At 54.9% G+C, this 25,564-nt stretch overlaps 2 protein-coding genes across 4 annotated transcripts in view; one reads left to right on the top strand and one right to left on the bottom strand.

Annotated features, from left to right (window-relative positions):
• SLC5A10 (solute carrier family 5 member 10) overlaps window positions 1-25,564 on the top strand; it is a 40,919-nt gene that overhangs the window by 6,077 nt on the left and 9,278 nt on the right. For all 3 annotated transcript variants that reach the window (XM_069869995.1, XM_069869996.1, XM_069869994.1), the window contains 4 exons: window positions 3,048-3,153; window positions 4,834-4,914; window positions 8,575-8,780; window positions 11,041-11,176. In XM_069869995.1, coding sequence (XP_069726096.1) covers window positions 3,048-3,153; window positions 4,834-4,914; window positions 8,575-8,780; window positions 11,041-11,176 — 529 coding nt within the window. The remainder of the gene's footprint in view (window positions 1-3,047; window positions 3,154-4,833; window positions 4,915-8,574; window positions 8,781-11,040; window positions 11,177-25,564) is intronic.
• Window positions 8,746-25,493, bottom strand: FAM83G (family with sequence similarity 83 member G). Its single transcript, XM_069869968.1, has 5 exons — window positions 24,765-25,493; window positions 18,439-18,606; window positions 14,907-15,031; window positions 12,675-14,118; window positions 8,746-9,304 (listed from the first exon to the last, which is right to left on the bottom strand). Exons 1-5 carry the CDS (start codon window positions 25,257-25,259, stop codon window positions 8,885-8,887), a joined length of 2,652 nt encoding a protein of 883 aa, XP_069726069.1. The 5' UTR covers window positions 25,260-25,493; the 3' UTR covers window positions 8,746-8,884.

Below are 25,564 nucleotides of genomic sequence, written 5' to 3' on the forward strand. Positions count from 1 at the left end.
ATGTCTTATTAACGACTCGGTCACATGTGCTTTTATTTTTTCCCACCCTAGCAGAATAACCAGGAAGGGAGGTGGAGATACCTCTGCTTCCTCATAGCAGAGGCTTGGACTCACCTGCAGACGACTGCAAAAATGATTAAACATTGAGAAACCCAGGAGAAGCACTTGTGAAATGTCTTTTCCAAGGCTGAGTCCTCACAGCTGGGCTTTGGGGAAGGATTGATAGAGAAGCGGGCACGAAGGGGCATGATGAGAAGTGATGGATCCCTCCAAGGGACACTGAGAGCTCCAGGAGACACCAAAGATGCTTGGCTGGCGCTGTGCTGGGGAGGCTCAAAAGAATTTGGGTTCCCACTTCAGGTTGTGTGGGAAAAGGTGGCTGAGGGCCTTTGGCTGGGGCTTTTCTGCCTGGTAGTCGGAGCTTGCAGTGCACAAACAGCTTAGTTGTCTTCTCGTAGGACTGCTTGGTGGTCTCTGTGGTATCAAGTTGTGGTTGGATTGCGTTTGTGGCAGAAAAAGCATCTATTGAAGAAGAGCTACTGGTGGAGGTTTGGGCATAGTTGCCTGTGAGTTGGTTCCTCTTCAGCAGGGCGTTCTGGGGCTGAATTGTGCAGCCCAAGTGCAGCTGAGGGCAAGTAGTACCTCCCTTGGGAGCAACAGGCATGACTGTGGTGTAAAACCTGGTCCAGATGTCATGGAATAGTTCCTAAATTAGGATCCTCAAGATCATGGTGCAAGTGCTCTTCTGGTCAGTTTGATTTGTGATTTAATCAACGTTATGCGTAATGGTGTGGGCTCATCTGCTAGGGACGAGGCTTTCACATTGTGCTGAAGCTGGAAGTGTGCTCGCCTCATGGATTTCATGGCCAACGGAGCCCTACTTGGTGACGTTTGCCTTGGCTTTTCCATCGTGTGATCCTGAGTTGCCCCTCTTCATCACACCATGATGTTCCTCAGCTTCTGATGATCCGTTGGGTCCTTTCCAACCTACTGATTCTATGATTCTGTGCAGAGCGCTTGCTGGAGCAGTGCCAGGAGGAGAAAGGGCAGAGCTGGGGGAAGGAGGTGTGATATGGGAAATAACACCAGTTTCTCCAGGTTACTAATCCCAAGCAACTGCTCCCGCATGACCAGGCAAGACGACTCTGTTGTTTGGGGGATGGTTTCTGCAAGGTGTTGTGAAGAAAGGTGTCAAATGGGAGCTGATGACTCGGCTGTGGGAAGCCATCGTGGCTCCAGGCGAGGGTGGGGAGTCAGCTTGTCTTGCCTCCTCCTGCCCCTTCTGGCCTCGTTTCCTTCTCCAAGCAAGGTTTTGTGAAGATACCCCAGCCAAGCCCTGGGGACGGCTGGATCTCAGCTGTGGGTGGAGACGTGATGGTGGCAGGGGCACTGCCTGCTGCGCCTTGTCCTTTCCTCCTGTGCTGTCGCTGCTTTTGTTGGAGGAGGTGCCCAATGTCCCTCTGAGTCTCTGCTTTATGTTTCATTTCCATGAGATGGTGTCCGCACCTTCCTGTGTGGTTTGGGTCCTCCAACAGGTGGGAAATGGTGGTTGCTTTTTGGGTGTCAATCATCTCAAGGAGATTGGAACCTGAGTGAGCTGCAGGCTTGCACCTGCTCCTTGGGACAGTGGCACGCTCCCAGTATCCCAGTGGGACGTGATGGGGTGCTGGAGATGCTGGAGCTGCTGGAGGCAGCATGTTGGATGCAGAATCAGTTTGCCCTTCTGTGGTCAAGCAGAAACCCTGTTCCTCTTCCAAAGGCTTTGCAAGGGGGGGCTGCAAAGGTCAGGGATGTGTTGAAAGATGCATTTGTAACCCCTGGGCCGCTGTTTCTCCTTTGGAGCCAAAAGCAACTCCAACCACTTGCCCACGCTTTGGTTTCCCCAGCTGTGCGAGACCAGAAGGAGATGTTTTCCCAGAGATGCTCAGCAAAGAGGTGGCTTGGTGCTGGGACAAGGGGCAGGAGCAGCGGTCCTGGGGGTCCCGCCCTGTGTGCTCCTCACCGTGGAGGGGCTGTTGAGGTTGAAACGCTGGTGCCAAGGAGCAGGGCGGCAGCTTGTCCTGCTGCACCAGCACCCACATGAATACAGGTGACGGCTCGAGCGAGGTGGCACAGAGCTGCCCCATCCATCATTAAGGCATTGCAGGTACCAGCAAGCGCCTTGAGAAGTCCCTGCACCTGGGAGGAGAACCCCTCCTGCCCCCAGCAGCATTTCTAGCCTTGCTGTCGCTCTCCTAACTGGTCTGACAACAAAGATGGTGAAGCTGCAGCTGGGGAGGGGGGAACTGAGCCTTGGCAACCTCCTTTCTAGCAGCGTGGGTGCCACGAGGGTGAATCCTGCCAAGCAGAATGTGAAATACCAGCTACAGCTACACGTGTGCTGGTCTTGGGAGGCGGCTTGGGCCACCTTGGGGAGCACCCAAGGGTGCTGTGGGGGTTTGGGTGAGTGTAGCCCCTTGGCTGGTACCAGGTGCCCCATCTCCAGGGCTCTGCAGGATGCATGGTGAGATACAACCTGGCAAGCAGGGCAATGCCATCAGTGGAGGGGACTGGAGGGACTCGGGACAGCATTGAGGTAGCTCAGGTCAGGGTCTGATACCGTAAAGGGCTGAGTATCTCTAACTCCTTGCTTTGCTCTCAAAGCCTGTGGCAATACTGGTGCCCTGAGGCATCCCATTTCTGACCCTCACACCCCACTGTCTGCATCCAACTGGGACCAGTTGCAGATAACTGCTGGAGCTGCCTGCTCTGCCCTTGCAGGTTTGGGGGACGGTGGCCTGTGACATCTGTCTGCAGTGGTGGCATAGAATCGTAGAACTGGAGAAGACCTTTGAGATCATTGAGTCCAACCATGAAATGGCCACTTCCATGGGACCCTGGGCTTCGGTGCTGGCTCTGGCGTGTGTCCTCCAGGCCTGTGAGCTGCAATGTCCTCACTGCCTCCACGTGTTGACCACTACCCTGCCGTGCTGCTCTTGCAGCAGCCCTTGGCTGCTGTCTCACCAAGTAGACGTCACCCATCTCAGCTCATCCATCTTCTTCTCCAGACGGACCTGTACTCGGGAGCCCTCTTCGTGCAAGTCTGCCTGGGCTGGGACCTTTATCTCTCCACTGTCCTGATGCTGGTGGTCACTGGGCTCTACACCATTGCGGGTAGGTTGCTGGCGTCAGTCTTTCTTCCTTGGTTGAACCACACTACTTACACTCCTGCTTTGCTTTACTTTTATCTTATTTTGCTCCTGGAAGACCTTTAGGAGTTCATACACCTGCGTTTCATGTTCTCTGCCCTACCCAGCCAGTATCTGAGTGCCCCTGTGGTGCATCAGCCCAGGCATTGACTCAAGGCATGAGCTCGTTTGTCATTAAGGCTTTTAATCTGTAATTCACTCCTACTCCATCATACATTTAAACGCTTTCTTGTGTGTGTACCTATTTGTAACAGCCCTAATCAGGGCTTCTGCAATTACAGGACCATTACTGTGGAATCTACAATCTAAGAGCTCTTTACCCAACTCATTTCCCTCCCACTTGCCCTGCCCACGATGCGCCTTGCTCTCTGCAAAGCTTTCAGGAACATTTCTTGCCCGTGCTTCCCCATTGTGGGACCAGATATTTCTGTGCAGGGTCAGTCATCATAGAATCATGGAATGGTTTGTGTTAGAAGGGACCTCCAAGCCCATCCAGTTCCATCCCCTGCCATGGGCAGGGACACCTCCCACTGGATCAGGGGCTCCAAGCCCCATCCAACCTGGCCTTGAACCCCTCCAGGGATGGGGCAGCCACCACTGCTCTGGGCAATCTGGGCCAGGGCATCTCCACCCTCACAGGAGAACATTTCTTCCTGAGATCTCATCTCAACCTCCTCTTTCAGCTGAAAACCCTTCCCCCTCATCATATCCCTGTTATTTTGGATGGGACGTTGCCTCCCTGGTAGCACCAGTGGAGAAGCCTGGCAGGGAATTCTCCCTCTCTATCTCATCCCGGCCATCAAAATGGGAAACAGCAACATGGTGGATTTTGCAAGACTTTGGTTTTAAGTAAATCCCATCCTGGGTATTTTCCTGCCCACAAGGCTTGTTGCGAAGTAAAGATACTTCGGCATGAGCTCAGGCAGAGGGTGTGACCGCTGCGTCACCCTCACCCTGAGAACATCCCTCCGTATCCCAGAGAGGGTGCAGCTCTGAATTCCCAGGATGTGAATCGATGACTGGGCTTTAAACCGGTTCAATTTTTGACCCATTTTTCTCTGCCTCCGCTACTTTGCAATGGTTTTGTTTGTGTGCTGAGTAATTGTCTTTTGGCTGGGAAGCGGCTCCTGGGTCGGGAACAGGTTTGGAAGAAGAGCTCAGGATGGGAAGGGAGAAGCACTGCTGGGTGGCTGGCCAAGGGGGACCCTGCTGTGCGAGGTGCTGGAAAAGTAGAACTGTAGGGTTGGGAGGAGAGCTGAGGGGAGGACAGGTGTGGAGTTTGGGGTGGGGTGGGATGAATGAGGAGGTCTGTATCCTGAACGAGGTCTGATGGAAGGAGCACCCCAAGAGCTGGGGCTGGCTGGTGTCCTCCCAGCTGTGTGGGGCTGCATCCCCCTCCACCCACTGTCTCTCAGCTCCCTTTCCCCGAGGGTGGGATGACAGCCCCCAGGCTGTCAGCTGTTCCCCTCACCCCATCTTCAGGGGATGCACCAAGGAGCTGTGCCCCCTTTGTGCTCCCGTGAGTGTCACCGCGGTGTCAGCAGGACAAGGCTGGTGACAGGCACATCCCTGCAAGCTTTATTGGCACTTCATGACCAAGCCCGAAGCCAGCAGTGCTCCTAATGCTGTTCCTTGCTCTGTGCAGGGGGGCTGGCGGCCGTCATCTACACTGATGCCCTGCAGACGCTCATCATGGTCCTTGGAGCCATCGCGCTGGCGGTGAAAGGTAAGAGCTGGGACAGCAATGATCCCCCTTCCATGGGGACCTTCTCCCTCCACTTCGGTGGTGTTTGAAATAAATAAAAAGACTAAGTTTGAGGAGTTTGGTGGGCAGGATGCTCAGCAGGCCTTTGGCCTGTAGCGGTCACCAAAAGAAAGTCTGTGGTCCACCCACATTCCTTCTGCTGCTGTGTTCCTCTGGGTGTAGATGCTGTGGAGCATCCCCCTGGTCCTCTGTACGGGGCCATCCCCAGTGCTGGTGACCTTCCCGTGGTCATTGCTGCTCGGTGTGTTTGCCTCTATTCCATGTGCCCCAAGAGATTGTTCAAGCGTTTGGCAGCGAAGCAGCATTCCCCGTTTTGCTCTGGAAACCTCGCGGCAGCGCTGTGGTGGGTTCTTCAGACAGGATCCCACCACGTGGGGATGTGCACAGCAGAAGGCAGGGTCGAGATGTGATGCCACTGGAGGGGATTGCTTGGGGATGCAGAGCATGGTGCCTCCCTCCTGGTTCTGGTGAGCATGGGTCATCACCAGCCCTTGCTGAACACCCAGCACTGTTATGTCTCCTGAAATTCAGCTGCAGAGCAGCCTCGCGGGGCTGGGAGCTGTCACCAGCCTTGTTCTGCCAGAGGGGCTCCTGGTCCTGAGGAGCAGGAGGCAAATAGTCAGGTCCCGTCTTCAAAGGCAAGCGTTTAACTACAGAAGATGATTTCCAGTGATGCTCTTGAGATGATTTCCACCACCTCCTGGAGAACCCAGCTTAGGCGGGCGAGTAGGAAAGGCTTTGACCAGCGCTGTGCAGGAGCTCTGCTGTGGAGGTGGGAGCAGCCACCACCCTGCAGCCAGCTCGGCCTCGTGGCCTCTCCCCTGGGTGAAAGCAGATCCTGCTCCTGGGAAAGCCCTGAACTCAGCAAGATCTGTTTACACAAACCAAAGGGAGGGAGAGACACTACCCAGAAAAAACACCAAACACCCCAGCAGAAGCGAGGAACTCTGCTGGGCAGAGGAGCACGTGGCTTGTCTGAGCAGATGCCGCAGCCTTTGTGTTAGATGAGGTGTTGGGTGTTGCTGATCGCTGTCTGAAGCTGTAGTTGGCCATGGGGTGATTTGAGGCTCCTGTCTGGTGAGCTTGGCTGGGTGCAGCTACCGGTGCAGCCAGAGCAGGAGGGCAGGTAGACAAAGCCTGGAAAATCCCAGTGGTGAAGGCACCATCGCTGGAATGGTTCAAAAAATGTGTAGATGTAGTGCTTCAGGACATGGTTTGTGTTGGACTGGATGATCTTAGAGGTCTTTTCCAACGTTAATGATTCTATGATCCCCTCTGACCTCAGAACCCAGCTTGTTTTGGCTTTGCCAACCTGTAAAGCAGAGCATGGTGTGTGCAGGGGTGTGAGGCTGCCTGGGAGAGAGGGATGGATCCAGGGGAGCTGAAAGACAAGCTGCTGGTCACACAGTTTTTTTCTTGGGAGACTGGAGGATCTGGAGCCTGGTTTGCCTCAAGGGGAATCTTGTCAAACTCACCTAATAAAAGGTACTCGCCGTGTTTTACCTTGTTCTTATCTTCCGATGGTGACAGCTGCAGCAGCGATGCTGATGCTCTTCTGCTAAGGTGGAACCACACCAGGTCTGCTCTGCCCAGAGTGTTGCCTCCCCTGCTGCTGCTGAAGGGACAAACGATGCATTGCTTGGCTCTGAGGTCCATCTCCTGAGGGAGAGCAGGAGAGATGGGCAAATCCTCTTGGGTGTGATGCTGGCCTGAGCAGTCTTGAGTCAGACAACAAATGGGTGCAGACTGAGGAGCTGTAGACAAATCCTTCTGCTTAACGGAGAGCTCGGTGGTTGTTTCGGTTGTCAGTGGTGGCTCAGTGTGGCTTCAGCATCACCAACAAGAGTCGGTGCCACCCTGCACCCCACACCGTGTTCACCTTGGGGACGTTTATCCCAGCGGAGTCCACAGGCTGATTTCCCGTGGCCCTGAGGTTTTTGCACCCTGCTCTTCCGTCCCAGCAAGTGTAAGTGTCGTGACTTGCCGGCAAACACCTCTGGGAAGGGAGCAGGCCCCGCACCCCCGGGTGCAAATCTCGCCTTTCAGCACTCACCTTCTGCTTCTCGAGTGGCTTTGTTGGTGCCCAACGCCCATGCAAAGCTTGGGAGTAGCCGGTGCCTGGATAAACCAAGCGCTGGAGGGCAGCCAGGGCTGCTTGCGCAAGAGCAGGAGGAGTTTCCAAATGCTGACTCGGTGTGAGAGATGGGGGGCTGGTTCGAAAAGGGGGAGCACAGCAGATGATGCCCCTTTGCAAGCTGCCCCAAAGCCTCAGGTCAGGGGGATGCCCTGGGATGGTGACAGGGCTGAGAACGGACGTGGCAGAGCTGCAGGGAGGGGGATGTCCTCCAGCAGGAGGGGACAGCAGAGCAGGATGGGTACCTTGAAAACTGGGATTTGCTCAAGCTGGCACATGATGGTCATCCCAGTGTCCAGCATCTAATGCCTGAGGGATTTGTTCTTGATCTAAAGACAGCAGCACTCGTGGGCATGATCCTGCAGGAGGGTGATTTCTCAGGAGCACGTTCCCACCCTGTGCTGCCACACTGGAGGACACCGAGCTGAGGGTCTGGACTGCCGAACACGAGCAGGGGTGGAAGGGATGCAGGATGTGACAGCTGGGACCAGGCCAGGGGAGATCCTCCGAGGGATGCTTGTGGGTCTTGCTTTGAGTCTCCCCTCCATGAGACCCATGGAGGCTCTGGAGCCTCCAATCCTCCTGAGTGTCAGCAGCTGCCGTGGGGAAGAGGATACCAACACACCTCCCTGCTCATCTCCTCCCTGCCTGCTGCATGGGTGGCTGCGGCACACGGGAGAGCGGGGTGGGTGCCTCCCATCCCTCCCTGCTCCAAAGAGCAATGCCTCTGGCTTCAAAATTCTCTAGCTGGAGGCAGAGGGAGCTGCAAGGAATGTTCAACCCATGACCCCCAGGAGCAGGGAGGCAGTGGGGGGCTGGGACAGAGCCCGGGGCTGGTTGGCAGCTCCTGCTGGGGGCAGGAGGAGCACCAGGGCAGCTGCCAAAGGCTCCGAGGCTCGCTTGCGAGGGCTTGTTCACGCTCCTCAGCGGGTTCAGGCTAAGTCCTAGACCTTGGATCCCATTTCCTAGGAAAAACGCAGTGAAGAGCACCCTTTTTTCTTTTTTTTTCCCCCACTGGTTGATGAGGTTTGGGGATGGAGCTGCATGGGAGGTGCTGGGAAAATGTTCAAAGGGGTAGGAAACATTTTGCTGGACACTTGTGCCAAGGCACCTTGAGCTGTAGTCGATCAAGACACAAACTGACTAATCTTGCATTTTAACAGTCCTAGGCAAGTTTCCCCTGCGCTGGGACTGGGAAGCTTTTAATAAACAGGTTGCTTTTACAGTGCAAGGTCAAAAGAGGTGGGGCCCTTGAGGAGCCTTTGTCCCAGGAGATGGGTCACCCTCCGAAGGGAGGACAGGTGTAATGGGACCTGCTGTGCAAAATGTTAATAGAAGAGTCTCTTAAATACCTAGAATAAAACAATCATGAACAAGTCCTCCCTCTCTGGGCAGCACGTCTGAGTTGATGAGAGTTTTGCGACCTGATCTCACAGACCACTGGGTTTCACTCAACTCTAACCAGCCTCCCCCAATGATCTTTCCAGCATTTAATGAGATTGGAGGTTACCCCAACCTGGAAGAGGCCTATTTAAAAGCGGTGCCATCCAAGATTGTTCCCAACACTACCTGCCACCTGCCCAGAGCGGATGCGATGCACCTCTTCCGAGACCCGGTCTCTGGAGATCTGCCCTGGACCGGGATGATTTTCGGGCTGTCTATCTTGGCCACGTGGTACTGGTGCACTGACCAGGTAAATGTAAACAAGAATCCCCTGTCCCATGTAACATGTCATTGCCTGGAGTCCAGGCATGCTCCACTATTGCTCTCGCCCTGGAAGTCCACCTGCATTAGCACCTAGTGGTCCTTCTGGCTGGTGGTCTCGGGGGGCTTCTTTTTGGAGTCCATAGAAGCACCCGGGGCTCCCGCAACCCTGTTCTTGAGGTGCTTAGACTGGGACAGTTTGGAGAGCGGGATGCCAAGGGGTGTCCTCATCTCCTCGGTTGTCTTCTGGCTTTCTGGCAGGGAGGTTAAGTGCTTGCCTGATGCTCTGGGGTTGCCTGGTGAGAGGTGGCCAGGCTGCGTGGGCTTGCTGGGGCTGAAGGCTTTGCTCTGCCAGTAGGGCTGGCTGCTTGCAATGGTCTTTTTGGGTTCAGCTCCATCGCCTCTGTATTTGGTGGCCCCGGGGGGTTTCTCATGCGTTGGGGAGCAGGAGACCTCCTTGCCTTGTTCTCTGCCTGCGGGGTTCCTGGGTCGGTAGCGGTAGATGTGCATCCCCTGTTGGTTAAAGAGCAGAAGAAGAGATGAGCTACTGCTGTTTAAGGGTGCAAGGACACCCCTTCACATTGCTGTGATGTGGACTTTGTCCTTATGGACAAGTCCCTCTGCCACTTAGTGTAATCCCTTGCCCAGATTCTTCTGAGACCTGTGGCAGCTCAAAACTGCCTCAAGTGTTAACCACAGCTGCTCCTCTGACTTCTTGCTTTGGCAATGCACTGTCCCGCACCTTGCAGCATCTCAGCAGCTGCTTCTTAAGCAGCCCCAGCAACCTGAGGGCTGTTCTGAGTCAAGTCAGTGCCACCTGGAGATCCAAGACCAAGGATGCCAGCGGCACATCAATGCTTTCTCTCCAGCAGACACCTTAAACGTCTATCTTAATCATCTAAACACTCATTTCAGGGCTCAAAGAGCATTCAGTCATCCAGACCCAGCCTGTGGGATTAGGGATGAAATGATGGAGGTGTGGGATCAGGAGGTAACAGTGAGCTGCAAAACCACTGTGGGGGTGGCTCTGATTAGCTGGGTTGAGAGACACGTTTGGATCAAGTCTAATCTTAATTCTGCACTGGCTAAGGCCTTAACGCATGGCTGTGGTCACCAGATATTTATCTTCCTCTTTGGGTGTGTCGGCACCGCAACCCAGAGGTGTAATTGCACCCCGTGCAGAGGTACCCGGGTGAGATTTGATCTAGCAAGAGCAGGTGCTGGTGGCAGGACGAGCTGGGGCTGGGAGGCTGCAGAACCATCTGCACCGACCTGCCCTGTCTCTGCTGAGACCCTGCCTTGCTGCCAGCACCGTATCTCCACTGCGCTGTTGGCATCATCTCAGTGTTCAGCCATTTAGTCTGAATGTCCCAATGGTCCTTGAGCAGAAACCTCCTGCTTTGACCAGGAGGGCTGCATTAAGCAGTTTGGCTTAGATAGTGCTAGGCTGATGTAACTGGATTGCTTAAAAGCTGCGCTAAGGTCTGAGATGTCTTCAGGTGGGGAGGGTTGAGGGTGAGTTAGTTTCTGACCCTTGGAAGTTATCATGCGCCTGATGTGGTGACTGAGCTGCTTGGTGGGTCCTGCAGCTCCTGACATGCTCTGGTTTTCAGGCAGAGGTTAAATGACAGCTTCCTTGAGCATCCCACCTCGACACCTGGTTCCTCTTGCTACCATGAGCCAGTGCTTGCTCAGGAATTGCCAAATCCTGCTGGATGCTCAGCGCTTTTCTGTAAGCTCTTGGGGAGACTCTGGGCTCCTTTAAAGTCAACATTTCCTATGGATGTTGCCTGTTTAAGAGATTTTGCCTCAGAGCCCAAGGGCTGGATGCATCCTGGATGGACACGGCTTGGCCAGAGCTTTGAGGTGCAATGGTTTGAGCAGTGTGGGTGGTGGAATTGTGGCAGGAGGAGGCTGAACTCTGTGTCCGTTTCATTGTGGGAACCCTTTGGGGAGGAGATTGAATGGAATGGGCAAGGGAGGAGAGGATGGTGGTGGGGAATGGTTGCTACTGGTGGGAGGACGTGCTGCTGTGGTCACACTGGGCTCTTGTAGCGCTATGGCTTTACACCAACCTGTTGCTGGTCTGGAAAGAAACCCAGCCTGTGGGTTGGGTTCACATCTATGCTGTGTTTGGGCCTGATGGCCAACGGTTCTAACGTTTGGGGATGCTTGGGACACAGTCTGGCAAGGAGGAGGCTGCTGTGGAATAGGAGGTGGCTTGTCCATCCAGCCCGACTCTCCCACAGGTCATTGTCCAGCGGTCACTCTCTGCTAAGAGCCTGAGTCACGCCAAGGCTGGCTCCATCTTGGCCAGCTACCTGAAGATGCTGCCCTTGTTCATTATCATCATGCCAGGGATGATCAGCAGGGTCCTGTACCCAGGTAAGGGCCGCGCCGTGTGGACATGGGGCTGTCGAGGTGGGTATTTTGCCTGTCATGAGGGCATAAATGGGAGGGGACCTTGTCGGGAAGCCTCTGACCTGCAGGAGGGAGAGGGGGACAGGAGAGGACATGAGTGTCCCCAGTTTTCTCCTTGTGCCTGCTGTGCTCTACCAGCAGTGCAACCAGGTGGGAACAGGACTCCATATATTTAGGCAAGGCAATGCTCCAGGGACAGCTTGGATGTTCTCAAAGAGGTATAAAACATGATGTTTGCCCCGAGCGAGCTTCCACGTACGTTTTGGGCTGCACTGGGCTACGTCTCAGCACACAAGAAACGTAGACCCAGAATGAAAATGGTTGGTGGGGGCTGGTGGTGATTCCTGCTGAGGGTTCCTCAAGGATTGCTATGGTTTATGATTTTCACACACGGGAGAAGCTCTTCTCTGCATGTTTCCTTCAGTTGAGCCCTGGCTTTCCTAGCCCTGATGGTGCATTAATTATCTGCCTCTCATCAAAGCACTAGAACGGGTTATTGCAGGAACACCAGCGCACCTGGCCACTCTGAACAAGGTGGCACCCAGGATCTGGGGTACAGAGCATCAAAGGGCTAGGAGGTCCTCACCCTTCAGGGTGCATGGGGATATTTGATGTGCGAGGATTAAAACCCTGCTCTGTGTCACTGGCTGGGAGGGGAGAAGCAAGCGGACTCTGGTCTAGTAAACTTAATTCCCTGTAAATACAGATTAGATGCTCAGCTGGGGTGATCTGAGGTGGCTTCAGTGATTTCAGCTGCTGATGTAGCCCTGGAGGTTTGAATGCCCTGAAAACAGCAGGTGGGGAGCCTTGAGAAATCAAACTGTTGGTAGTGGTGCAAGAGGCTGCAGTGGGAACAGGGGGTTGACCCTGCCTGGGTGGGCTGATGCTCCTGCTGCAGTGGGTTTCTGAGTGCTCCTCAGGGGTGACAAGGGCTGGCATCACTCGTGGGTCAGCCACAAAGCTGCTGACTGCAACGCTTGCCCGCAGAGGTTGCCATCCCTGTTTCTCTGCCTAATTATGTGTCCGAGTGCTTTTCCTTTGATGTTAATCATCTTTGCAAGGAGGTAGAAAACAAGCCTGAGAAGGACACGCCTGCACGCAGCCTGTCCCTGGCTGGGCACGATGCCACTGCTGATGGGCTGTGGGACAGAGCCCGATGCTACGGGATAGCCTTCCGTTCCCCAAAGCCTCCCCTTTGTCAGCCGTTTCCACTGCCCTCCCAGACACCTGAAGCCGTGGCACGTCCACCACCTTCCCAACCACGAGCAGCTCTTGGTGACTCTGGCCATTGCCCTGTGTAGGGCATTACTCTCCCATATGGGGAGTCTGATCTCAGCATCTAAGGCGCAACACAAAAGCTAGAGGTGACACCACACCTTGGCTGAGCTGGCTGGGTCACCTCCAGGTTTGCAACCTTTGTAGGGTGGAGAAACAGAGAGAAGGTTTTAGCAAGAAGTCCTACCTGTGTGGCAGTGCTGGGGTAGGAGCTGTTGCCATCCAGGATGGTGCGGGGCATCACACATCTGATCTCCACAGCGTTGCTCCTCCTCTTCGACATGTCCTCCATGCGGATGTGCTTCATGGACGGGAGGCTCCCCAGGGGGCTGAGGAAGGTGCCCCTGCTGATGTGAGGGTCACTGAGCTTCCTCTGCATGGGCAGGATCTCACCATTGTGGGTGACATCCGAGTTGGTTCTCCGGAGCGGCCCGTAGCGATCCCTCACCTCAAAGTACTCATCTGAGATGGAGGAGGCGTTGGAGCGACGGTAGCTGTGGTCAGCAGAGCTGCTGGAGTAGCTCTCCTGGTCGCTGAGAGTGATGTACTCCTCTTCCTCCTCCTCTTCCTCTTCTCCCAGCCCATTTTGAGTGCAGGGAGGCACTCTGTCCTCCTGTGGCCCCACTGCTGGCCGGTCTGGCTGGAGATGACAGGTCTCCGTTGAAGCTCTGTTGGGGTTCTCCTCTGGTTCCTGCTTCACACCAGCACGGTCAGCTGGTGATGGTTGTGTATCACCCTCTGGAGCAGCGCCACTGTCACAGGGTGCAATGACTTTGGTCACAAGGACACCAAAGGGGATGGTTCTTGGCTTTGGAACGGGGGGCTTGATGTCCTCCCGTGACTCCTCTGGTGGCTTCAAGTGGTGGCCCAATGTTGAAGTGGCAAATGTTCCTGCTTGCTTAGTTGTCCAGCTGGTGCCTTCAATGGGGCTGGTGGTGGGGGCTGTGGGAGGCTCCATGGGGGTCTGTGGGATCTGTCTTTGGCAGGGGGACACCAGAGGTGGCTCTTGGTCTTTTTTCTTGTTCTCCATCTCCCTATTCTTCAGCATCTGCCGGTGCTGGGCGCTGGCCTGCGAGACGTCACAGACTTTGATGCGGTTCATCTGTGAGAGCTTCACATCCTTGATCTTGGGGTCAATAATGTTGATGTAGCCCAAGACTTCGCTCCCGGGCTCGGGATCAGGCTCGACCCAGGTGGGCAGGTAGTCAAACATGTTGGCTTTCTCTAGGTTGAGGAGGCCAGGGTGGATGAGGAGGGAGACGTCTGCCATGTCACCGTGCCTGTCGCCTGCCTGGCCCTCAGGCAGGGCTTTGACTTTGTTGTCTGTCTTCTGCGTTTTGTCCTGGTTCTCAGAAGAAGTCTTGCTGATCTGGTCAGCACTCTTGGCCTTCACCAGAGCGTATTTAGGGTTTATCAGCTTCTTCACCACGGCGTTGGCGGGGGTCACTGGCACGATGGAGGGCAGTGTCACAGGCTCGGGTTCAGGCTCTTCGCCCATGGAGATGGACTTGAGGCTCACCCCCTTGGACATGAGGTAGAGCTCCTGGAACTGCTTGTCAAAGGCTTCCACCACTTGGCCTGAGAGGACAGTGATGACGTTTCGGTCAGTCCTCGCTGCAGACCAGGTGAAGCTGGAAGAGAAACACATTGGAAACTCCCTGAGCACTCACTGGTAAATAACAGACATCTCCCCAACCCTGGTTTCCCCAGGGGATGGATGGTGCGAGCACAGACATGATCTCACTGTGAACATGAATAATAATGAGATTGTAGAATTAGCTCTCATCCCAAATTAGAAGGGTTGAAGTCTTGAGCACACTGGAACTTGAAGTGAAAATTAAAGGTATTTGCTGTGGGCCAGGTTTTCACTTTCATGTTGGCTGCTCTTCCCTTTCTCAGTTTGACTTAGTTAAGAAAAGTGACTCATAAATGGATGTGTTTTTTGTTGTGGCCAGAAAGGAGGAAATGCTTCAGTTCCACATTTATGAAACTTGTCTTTTAGGGCTCAAAAGTTTACCAAGGCTGATCTGTTTCTACCAAGGTAAGGTTTTCTTTGGACAAATTGGAAAATACCTTGGGTAGGAAGTGTTTAACTGCAAAAGTCGAGGTTAACGAGGGAGCTGGGACTGGCTGAGGCTTGGTGCTCTTGTCCTTCCTGATGCTCTTGGCACAAACGCTTGGTGTCTCCCAACACTTTTGAGAAGGAGGAATGTCCTACACCTGGCTGTGGGGTGGTGAGGACCCCTTGAGTCCTGCTCCATATCTCAGGCTGGCCTTGCAAAATCATCTCCCTGTTTAGGAGGAGTGACCAGATCCTGAAGCCAGGCTGGGAAGGGACCAGGATCTGGACCACTGGGTCCACGTTGGTCCCTTGACCAACACCTCTATGAGGTGGGCAGGAGGAGACATCTCTGATTACCTGTAGGATCCGCACATGGCCCGGTCCCCGTCCACAAACATGAACTTCTGGGCCAAAGCACCTTTGAACTTTGTGGCCGAGCGTGTGAAAAACTCTGTCCCACCCGTGCTCCGGACTCGCAGGTTCTGCAAAGCAAAGGCAGAGGCAGGAGCAGGAGTAAAGGGCTGGTCAGAACAACAATCACCCTCCCATTGATGCTCCCCAAGATGCTCCCCAGCTTCTCTGAGGAGTGGAAAAAGCTCTTCGTGGCCAGCTCAGAGGAGGCCACTGCAATGGGAAGATAAAATAACTTGCCCAAGGCCACGCAGCAAACCATGGACTTGGCTTCATGAATTTCCTGCTTTGCCCATGTGTTGTGCAGTGTTTTCTACCTCTTGAACCTGGTGCTGCCCGTGTCCGTGGGTGAGCAGTGTGTGATACTGCAGCCAAACACTTTCCATCTCCTGCGGTCTATGCAAATGTCACCATGGGAGAGGCGATTCTTCACCTCTTCCCCACCAGGATATGTACAAGGAAGGGTTTTTAGGGGGAGGTGGTGACCCCAGAACCACATACACGGACCTGGTGGCCGTGGGCTTGTCCTTCACCAGATTTCCCCCTTGCTGTGCTCCTAAATTGGAACATCTAGCCCTGGTTTTAAGGGACGTGCGGAGGTGGTTGGGGAGTGGGGTGTCCCCCAGCAAGGACCCCAGGCATGGAGGGAAGGGCTGGCTCTGATAAGATGATTTTTATCTTCAGGCTGGCTCATGCCTCAGTGCTTCGCTCTGGGGGGCACCAACATGTTTCTGTAGCTGAGCTGATAACATCTTCCACTGCAATGGTCAAACGGTCTCCCTTGGGTGGGGAGAAAATATTTTCTTATGAAAACACTCACATTCCTCCTGTTCCTGCTGGGATGTTGATAATGCCATTGCCACAGGCGCCGTGCCGTCACTGGGTCGTGCCCTTCATGGTTGTTTTTCTGCATGTTTTTATAATTTTTTTTAACAAAAAGGCACCTGAAGTATTTGTCCTCCCCCCCACTCCAGGCTTCCTCATCTGCTGGCATCTCCTCTCTCTGTGTAGACCACGACCTGGTGCAGCCCAGCTCCCTGCCGAGCTCCAGCAGCCCCAGTCCCTGGCAGGAGGGACAGGGATTCAGTGCTCATTTTAGTGAGGTGTGAAGGCAAAGGCTTTCCCTGCCTTTCCAGGGAGGTTTTACACATGGAGTGGAGAAGTTTGGGGCTTTCCTTTGGTACCTTTTTCCCTAGTGTTCGCATTTTTCCTGGTGTGGCTGGAGGGAAACTGGTCCTGAGTGTCCTAGTGTCTTGCAGTGGGAAACTGGTCGCGAACACCCAGCAGCACTGGGGATGCTGGGGGCTGGCTGGCAAGCAGGTTTGGGTGGTGATTCCCGTTCCTGTCCCGTGTTGTCTGTACACATAGAGCTGGCGAGAGCGCAGTAGTGCCTGGGGTACGGCCGCTGGGCAATGCTGGCAGCCAAAGCCGAACCCTCTGCCCATCCCCAGCCTCTCCTGCTCGGAGCCAGATCTTTCCACAAAGGCCCAAAGCAGCCGTGGGTTTTACTCAGGGAACGCCCAAGGGAACAAAACTCCCCGGGGAGCAAAAGGTGCCGGTTCCTTTTCCCTTCCTTCCCGCTCCTGGCGCATCTCTGCTCTTAGCTAAGATCTGTTTATTTAATCTCTCCCAAGAGGAGCGCGCTGGCCGGCTGCCGAGCCCGGCACCGGGTGAATCATTCCCCAAGCACTCGCCATTGCTCAATGAAGCGACCGCCTTGCCCAAGCCGGCTTGCTAATTGTGAAGCATGGAAGGCGCTGAGATAACGACGTTTCGTTAGCATCTCCTGGATTACGAAGCAGCTCGCAGACGCTGCCCTACTTTCCTCACAGCCTCCTACCCCGCTGCATCCCATGCCAGCCGACTGCCTGCAACACGTGGCAAATCCCAACTTCTAGACATTTGCCGAGCTCTGCAGATGTTCTCCTGCTTTTCCAGTCCTGCCACCGAGCTGCTAACGTGTTGAAACGCCGCTCTGCGTCAGCTCTGGCTTTTCTGGTCTCGGAGCAGCAGCAGTCTGCAGGATACCAGGCACTCTGGGGAGTTTGGATGTGGTTAAAAGCTCCGCTGAGTCTGCTTTAATTGTTGTGAGCAGCAATTAAGCAGGGCTAATGGATTTATTAGCTAGGGAAGGTGCAAGGCTCTCCGGCTGGTGCTTTTGGCTCGTTGGATTGAGGGTCCCTGAGACCCCCTTGTATCCCTGCCTCGCTCCAGCCCAGCGCGAGGGTGTTGTGGCTGCTTCGTGTTCCTGCTCGGCCAGGGGTTTGCCCTCGCTGTAAGCAAATTTGGCGAGCTTGCCTGGGCATGGGCCTCCCCGCCAGCCTTTTGGCAGCCGGCATAGGCGGCCGAGTGACGTCAGGTGCACAAACATCACTTCTCTGCCAAGCAACAGGCGAGGCTGAGCGACTCACAGCCAGCTGCAAGCCCCAGCTGGGCTGCTCTGCTGTGTTTGCATCCTGTGCTGTTGACGGGAGCGTTGTGCCCAGTGGAGAGCAGGGACCCTCTGCGGCTGGAGCGAGGGTCTCTGTTCCCGCTGCTGCTCCCGAGGCTGATGGATCCCCCTGCCCTCTCCTCTGCCCCTATGTTTGCTTCTGCCTTTGCACAAGCGCCGTGCCAGGTGATTTTTGCTGCACTTCTTGCTCGCACAGGCACGTGTAAGGGGTTTGGGGACTAGTCCTTGTGCTGTCAGGCATCCTCTGCGCTGCTTTATCTTCTCTTGTTTCGAACAGGGCTCGTGCCCAGGAGTGATGCCGCTCGCAGCTGCCGGCATCGCTGGGGCTGGGCTCACACGGCGTGTGTGGACACATCGGTCCTGTCCGCCTGCTGCCCGGTGAGGGCATCCTTGGCAGCTGCCGGCGCTGCATGGATGCCTCCCTGCTCCGCTCCTGGCTCTGTGCTGGGGTGGAGGCTCCAGAAAAGGGGAAAATTGAGTTTTTTAATTCCAGCCCCTGACTTGCAGGAAAGCCTGAAGGCAAGGGAACAGGACGGTGGTTGCTCCTGCTGGTCTTGCCCCCGGGGCAGGAGCTGGCATGGGGCTGGCAGAGCATCTGCCTCTTGTACTTCCCTCTTGCTGGCTTCTTCAACTGGAAGAGCTGAGCAAGTGGGTTCGCCCTGGGCTTTGCCGTTCCCTGCCTAAGTCTTGCCCACGTTTGTGAGGCCACAGCTCTCCCTGAACTCTCCTCTGCCCCCAAACCGGCTCTGGCTGGGTACCAGCAGCCCTCCAGACCCTCTGCATCCAGCTTTGCTGGGTGGAATGCCATGTCCCCATCTCTCATCCACTTCCCTCCATCCTGCTACTCCTGGATTTGGGCATCACCTTCAGATTTGGCTATAGGAAAAACGGACTAAACTCATCTAGCACTGCCCAAAGTGTGGGCCGTTACACCGACAGTACAAGAAGGAGCAGGGCTGATAGCTCTGATTATCTCCCTATGTTAGAGAAGGTCATCTGGCCCCAGGCCCTTTGGACCATCCTTACCTTCAAGTGCCCGGTGTGCATCTGGGCTCGCTCGCACATCTGAAGGAAGTGCTTCACGTTGGTCTCATCCAAAATGATGTAGACTCCCACTTTCCTCTTGAAACCTGCATCCAGGAGGTCCTTGAAGATGTCTACATCGGTGAACATGTCCATGACCACAGCGATGACCTGGAAATAGGAGAGAAATAAGTCTGAGGAGCATGGCCAGAAGACAACCCAAGATACAGCTGTGAGAGCTGAAGCAAGGTGCTTGCTCTCTAGAAGGTCAGGATTTGGTGTGGGGATGCCTCCAGCCAGCCCAAAGGTGGGAAATAGGAGCCTCCAGTCCCATTCCTCTGCTGTCTCTATGGGAGGTTTCATCCCTGGTGGTGGTCTGTAGCATAATACACTTCTGAAAAATTAATTTCTGAAGGTGAATCTAACTTTCCTGCCTTTAACAAGCTCTACAAATGTCAGAGTCCAGTTCCTGGCTGAGTAGTTTTGCTATTGGCTCTGCCTATGACCCCATCGCGGGGAGGAGCAGAAGGGGAAATCTGGGGTGAAGTGACGTGTCTGAGGGCATGTTGGATGAGGTGGTTGCTGTTTGGCATGCAGCAGCATCACTGTTCTTTGCAAACCGGAGCTGCCTTTGTACCCAGGGTGTTTGCTTCCAGAGTGAGTCCTGTGTGTGATAGGAAAACACATCTGTGCTGGGTTTTTGCTGGGGTGGCTGCTTAAGCACCAAAGTTCACTCCCAAGTCCATGGATAACCTCAACATAAGAAGGCTATGGAGCTGTTAGTGTGGGTCTAGAGGAGGCGACAGAGATGATCAGAGCACTGCAGCACCTCCCATGCGAGGACAGGCTGAGAGAGTTGAGGTTTTTCAGCCTGGAGAAGGCTCCAAAGAGACCTCATAGTGACCTTCCAGTACGTGAAGAGGCTACAGCAAAGCTGGGGAGGGATTGTTTACAAAGGCTTGTGGTGATAGGACGAGGGGCAATGAGTATAAACTGAAGATGGGCAGGTTTAGACTAGGCATAAGGAAGAATTTCTTTACTATGAGAGTGGTGGAACACTGAAACAGGTTGCTCAGGGAAGCTGTGGCTGCCCCATCCCTGGAGGTGTTCAAGGCCAGGTTGGATGGGCCTTGGGCAGCCTGATCCAGAGTGAGGTGTCCCTGCCCATTGCAGGGGGGGTGGAACTGGATGATCTTTACAGTCCTTTCCAACCCAAACTTTTCTATGATTCTATGTCAGAAACCTGTTTGTGCCCCCATCTCTGCAGATGTTCTGGGCGACGCACTGGGGGGTGACACAGGGAGACTCCGGGATGCTCTTCCCTCAGGAGGGAAGGGATTGGGATGGTGCCAGGTGCTTGCACACTCAGGCATGTCCAGTCTTGGGCTCTCAAAGCACCGAGTTGCCTTTTAATTAGTTTTGTGCCACAGGAGGTGGAGAGCTCTAATTAAGAACAGGATCATGTGCTATGACACTGCTGGCTCTTCCCTTCCTTTTCTGCAGGCGATGGGGCAAAGAGTGAAGCTGCGTGGGAAGCCGTGACCCACGCCAGCTCTGGTGCCACCCTGACCTCCCCAACCCCAGCCACGCACAAGCATTTTAGGAGGTGCCAGTGAGCTGAGCAAGAGGGGATGTTATGGCTCTGCCATTTGATTTTAACTGAATTCCCATTAATCTTCACCAGAGAGCCTCTCAACAGGCTTTGCTGTAACAGGGTAAATCCTCACTCCCTCATGCACCCGCTCATGTTTTTGGTGCATCCTCATCTTCCTGGTGGAGAAACTGAGGCAGAACCCGCTTTGCACGGTTTGCCCAGCAAGGGTTGCGCTCGTCTCTTCGATGATGTAAAGCGGGACAGGTTCAAAGATACTCTTAAAGCTCAGGCCTTGGTTTTTCCATTTACATCAAGAAAATGGGGAGGAGCTGTGCTCTCTGCCACGAGTCCTGGGTGAGGGACATCTGAGCTCAAGGAGGTGGATTTGGTGGCAGAGGCTTTGCTCCATCTCTGCATCGATGCTGCCTCTGTGGCTTTGGTTGCATTGTTTAGCCTGCATGTTGTGTTTTCCTTGGGGGCAGTTGAGGACTTATAAAATGGGGATGAGGATACTATTTGCCTTCATTTTGGGAGGAAAAGTGCATTTTCCCACTGTGCTCTCAGCATTCCTGAGGTGTTGGCTGGCTGCTGTGTCTCTGAAGACAAGAAGCAGCTTTGTGCAGGGATGCGAGCAGGGCACGGTGAGGTCCCTCATGCCAACCCTGCTCGTGCAGGGATGGTGAGGGGGCAGCACGCTGCAGGCAGTCGCAGGTTGGCTGGGGCAGTGGGGAGGCAGCTCGGCTCTCACCCACTTGCTCATATTTTCGACTCGATTCCTCCTGCTTGGCTGGTGCATCCTGTCACCGCACTGCGCTCCTGCTTCCCTCCCCACCGCGTCTTGCCTGCAGGACAGGCTTGGCCTTGGTTTGTCATCAGGCGCTCGCTCCAACGTGCTGCCCTGGTATGAAATGGGCTGGGAGAGTGAGGACAGCGCTGGCAGCACTTCCATCGTGGGGACTGTCCCGGGTTGAGATCTACTGCTGGGCTGCCCACGCTTGAACCTCGGCAGGGATCAGCTGGGTCTGGGCCAAACCCAGACACAGGGTTTAATCTGCGAGGAGTGGAGGTCTGTCTGCTCCAGAGGAGTGAAATCCTGTGTGCTGTCTGCTTCCCAGCTGGAGGAATGGGATTGTTTGGAGCAAACGGTGCCGTCCTGCTGAGGGGAGTGCGCTTGGCACCCTTGTCCCTGTCACCTCTACCAGTGCTCAGTGCCCCCCGCGCTTGGTGCGGGGGAGGTCCAGCAGCAGGAGAGCTGTGCCTCTTCCCAAAGCTCCTTTGCGTCATCCCAGGAAGATCTACCATCCCTTTGCCAGTCATCTGGAGGATGTGGAGAAGACCAGCCGCAAATCAACAGCCATAGCCTCCCAAAACCCAAACGGGTGATGCTTTTCTTCCAAAGATCTCCGAAGCTGCCAAGATCCATTGAATGCAGTGAATGTGCTGGTGCCAGACCCCAACACCCCTTGGAGCGGTGAGCGTTGCATCACCTTGGATGCTGGGAAAATGGTGTTAGGATCCTTCTGAAGGGCTTTGATAGGCACCTAAACTGCAGGATCATGTTTTATAGAGGAAATGACAGCTCTCTCTTAGCTCACTCTGACTCATCAGATAATGACTTTTGGGGCACACCACGTGGGCATCTAATAAATTAGGCAGGCACCAAGGCACAATTAGAGGAAGCGTGTTGGGATGAGGGAGAGGTGGTACAACTAACATTAATAATTGCTCTCTCCAATTGACCCTTTCATCCAAGGACAGCAGAAGGTCTTGTAAACAGTAATTAATAGGACCTCCCAAACTTTGCTGGAAGTTGCTCAGGGTAATTATGTCACCACAGTGCAGAGAGGAGGTCAGACTCATTGCTGTCTCTGGTGGCTTTTGGCCGAGGTCTGTGTTTTCAGCCTGCTCTGGTTTCTGGTCAGATAAAGCCAAAATCTAGAGAAGAAGAAAGGAGGGAGATCTTCCTCCCTACCTATCCTGTGAGCTTTGCAATTTGAGGGAATCCACACTGAGGGAGAGATGGCTTTGCCATGGCTGGACCCGGTGAAGGTCTCCAGGTGGTGCACCACGTCCCTGACCACCTCTGTTCGTTGGCCACAAAGATGGGGATTTGCTGGGAGAGCAGGGCCACGGCCCCAGGATCCTGCCTCTCTTCACTCCCAGAAAGAGGAGGGGATCATTTGCATCCCCTGCTCTGGCTCGCCTGGGTTTGCCCCTCTGCAGCACAAAGCAAAAGCTCTGAACTCAGCCACGTTTGGTCCTGTTCCTGCAAGCAAGTAGGTTCATCTGCACCATCAAAGGAGCCTCACGTCTCAGCTCTTGGCTCCCTCACCCCAGCTCTGAGCTGCCGTGAGCCGACCCAGCATTAGCCACGCTCACGTGGGCTCTGAACTGCCCTCAAACAGTCTGTTTGTTGGGTGAACTCTGATCTTCTTGCCACGAGACAGCAACCTGCTGGCGGTGTTTGGTGTTCGGCACCTCAGAGCACTTCAGACCAAAGGCTGGAACAAGGGTCATCCTCTGGGATGCAATACTTAAGGTCTCCCAAGTTTATGCTCCTTCAGAGGTGGATGAAGAGCACTGCCATTGCCTGGTGGGATGGAACAATTTGGCAGGGATCTCTGCAGAGTGGCCCAAGGGACACTGCGGAACAGAGAGGGCACACGGCCAGACTACGTGACATCTGATGGGACAGCAGCTGGACCATCCCTCTGTCCTCTCTCAGCTTCCTCAGCCAAACCCTTTCACCTCCAAGCTGCCATGAAGACCTTAAGCCTTGGCTGAAATCCCTGGGTGCAGAGGATGGTGGTCTAGCCCAGTTTCCCCACGCTTAGGAGCACCAGCACCAGTGGTCACCTCGGCTCAGCTGTGTGATAGGTTCTGCTGCGGTACCTGTGATCCTTGTTTATGGGGTGGGAGACCTCTGGAAGAACCCCACCAGTCAGACCCTGTGATCCCTGCCATCTCCAGACCCTGCTGGCTGTAGACTTGAAGCACACGCCCATCTCTACATTTCCTGGGGTGCCAAAGGCTCCAAGCAGGCTCCTGCACATCACCGGTGCTGTCACCGTGTCCCATTTCCACCGGAAGGGAGCACCTGGACCAGGAGGCAGAGCCCAGCCCTGCTCATGAGGCATCAAAGTCCCGGTGACAAGTGTGGCATCATCAATTAGGGCCACATCCCTGTGGCTTGGAGAGGCTCCAAGCAGAGGTGGGGATGGTGCAGGCAGCAGGGCCTGGCAGCTGCCTGACTCAACCACCTGGCTCTGCTGAGCAGGAGGAGGGTGGTATTGACTCAGGAGATGCCGTTTGTGGAGGAGAAGGAGGGGCAGGTGGGAAGCGGTGAGTAGGCAAAGCCAGACAGGAGCTGCAAGCGCAGGTGAGATGCAGCTGGAAGGACCTGAAGATGAGACATTATTTGTAGTGGGGAAGTTTCCCATCTTCCATCCCATGGGATACCCACCCTTCCCTTTGTCCTTACTGCACACTCCTTTGATGGGTTGCAGGTAAGGAGAGGTGACCTCGAGTCTTTCAAGGTGACAGTGGCTGGAGATGGCTCCTGTCTGCAGTTGGCAGCCCCAGTCCCTCACACCAGCCGCCCCTGCGAGCTGGCTGCCTGGGATTCATTGGGAGATCAGATTTTCTGCCTGAGCCAGGGCTCTTTGCACTCAGCCCCCAGTCCTCTGGTCCTGGAGAGGCTCTGCCAGCAGGCTGCCCTCTCTCCTGCCAGGATCTGCAAACCCTGGCACCAGCCCTAGCATCACACAGGAGCCTCTAGAACCTTGTGGACCCAATGCTTCGCAGCTTGTCTCGCCTGCTTCAGGGTCTCCCCCTTTTCCTGCTGAAAAATCCTTGGAGCTGAGGTGCTCCTTCCTCAAAGGTGGATTTCTGAAGGAAGCAGACGTATAGACCTCAAAGGGCTTCAACCACCAGGACCTTGAGACTAGCAGGTACTGACCCCTCCCGCATTTCCCATCTTGGACTAGGTCACTGGGAAATACAGCAATCCCTGCCCACCACCTCTGGCCTTCGACGCGTGCCATCATCTCCCCCCTTCCCTGGTCCTCCTGCCCACAACACCAGGTTGACCCCATCTCTCATCCATCCCAGCTCCTTGATTCTCGGTTTGATGCCACTGGAGAACAAGCCTAAATCTCCTTGGCATCTCTCTAGCCTCATCCTACACACCAGCTCTCTGTTTTCCTCTTAAAGCCAAGATGAGGCCAACTTGAAGAGCCCTGGCAACCTGAGGCCAAGCTTGACCCTCACATGCATCAGCGCCAGACCAGTGGCTTTGGCCGCTTTGCCCCAGGGCTGAGTTTGGCTCCTCTGGTTCCTGCGTGTTGCCACATGCAGTCACACAGGGCTCTGGGAATTATGATTGTTGGGCTCCTGGCATCGTGGGCTTGCAGCCAAGAAGGAGCCTAACCAATTTTTCTCCCCAGAGCTTTCCCCCCGCCAAGCCCTGTGGGGACCCTGGGATAGATGATGCTGCCATACGGATCATGGGAAGGGATGTGTTGCTCCCAGGGAGTGTTGGACCAGCATCTTCAGCAAAATCTGATTCCCAGGTACTGATTACACAGAATGAACATGGAAAAACCCCGATGCTTGACCCCGATGCCTTTGGTTGGGCAGAGCTCCCTGCAGGACAGGGATTGCCCGGCTGAGCAGGATTTAGGATCTGTCCTTGTCAGGACAGCCCGGGGCAAATCCTGTGCACGGCAAACCTCACCTTCTGAGCCTGGCAGATCATCTTCCGCACCACCTCCTTGATGTGTGCTTGTCCCTCGATAGGTGGCTGCATGTAGACGGTGGCACGGGTGACGCCGCGGTAGGCGATGGTCTCTGGCCAGCCGAGATCCAGCTGGGGGATGGAGCGGTCCGACCTCTGGGGCCAGTACTCCAGGGATGGGGCCACGTCCTGCTCATCCCCTTGGCTGTTGTGATCGCCTTCGCTGTCCCCTGCGCTGCTGCCGTGGCGGGGGATGTACTCGGAACCTGGGTCATATGTCTCGAGCGTGTCCAGGATCTTCTTTAGCTCCAGCTCGGAGAGAAAGTCTCTGATGTTTTCCTTCTTCAAGACCTCATAGAAGGCATCGGGGCCACGGGAGGCCAGTGCCTCCAGGGCCAGGCGTTGCTCCTCGCTGTAGAAGAACTCGGGCTTGGACTCACTGGACCTCCAGTTGACGTGGCTGTCATCCAAGCACTGTACCTGGGAGAAAGCCATGGTGACCGTGTGTGCCACTGCACTCTCCAAAGGTTGCTCTGTACGTCCAGCAAGTGCCGGATGTCGACAATAAATAAGGATTTAGTTATTCCCTGCTCATTAAATACACGATTTGCTTTGCTTTGCCCTCCCTGGCTCAATGCAGCTGGAGAAACGCGCCGCTCCCTCCTCTTTCGGCTCCTGCCAGGCCAGAGCTCTTCACCAACAAGAAGGATTTGGTTTCTTGCTTGCGCCTGGCTCTGTGAGGTGAGCGGGCTCCGGGTGAGGAAAACGGATCTTCCCACGGCCGGGGTTGTGCAACAGGG

Source organism: Phaenicophaeus curvirostris, chromosome 16 (assembly GCF_032191515.1).
Source record: "Phaenicophaeus curvirostris isolate KB17595 chromosome 16, BPBGC_Pcur_1.0, whole genome shotgun sequence".
NCBI classification, from domain to species: Eukaryota; Metazoa; Chordata; class Aves; order Cuculiformes; family Cuculidae; genus Phaenicophaeus; species Phaenicophaeus curvirostris.

Bases quoted from the DNA above. Each gene is read 5' to 3' on its own strand.
- FAM83G (XM_069869968.1), bottom strand. From the start codon at position 25,259: ATGGCTTTCTCCCAGGTACAGTGCTTGGATGACAGCCACGTCAACTGG. The intron at 15,032-18,438 runs GTAAGGATGGTC...TTTGCTTTGCAG, and splicing joins TGCACACCGGGCACTTGAAG to AACCTGCGAGTCCGGAGCAC. The intron at 14,119-14,906 runs GTAATCAGAGAT...TTTCTCTTCCAG, and splicing joins GCCATGTGCGGATCCTACAG to CTTCACCTGGTCTGCAGCGA.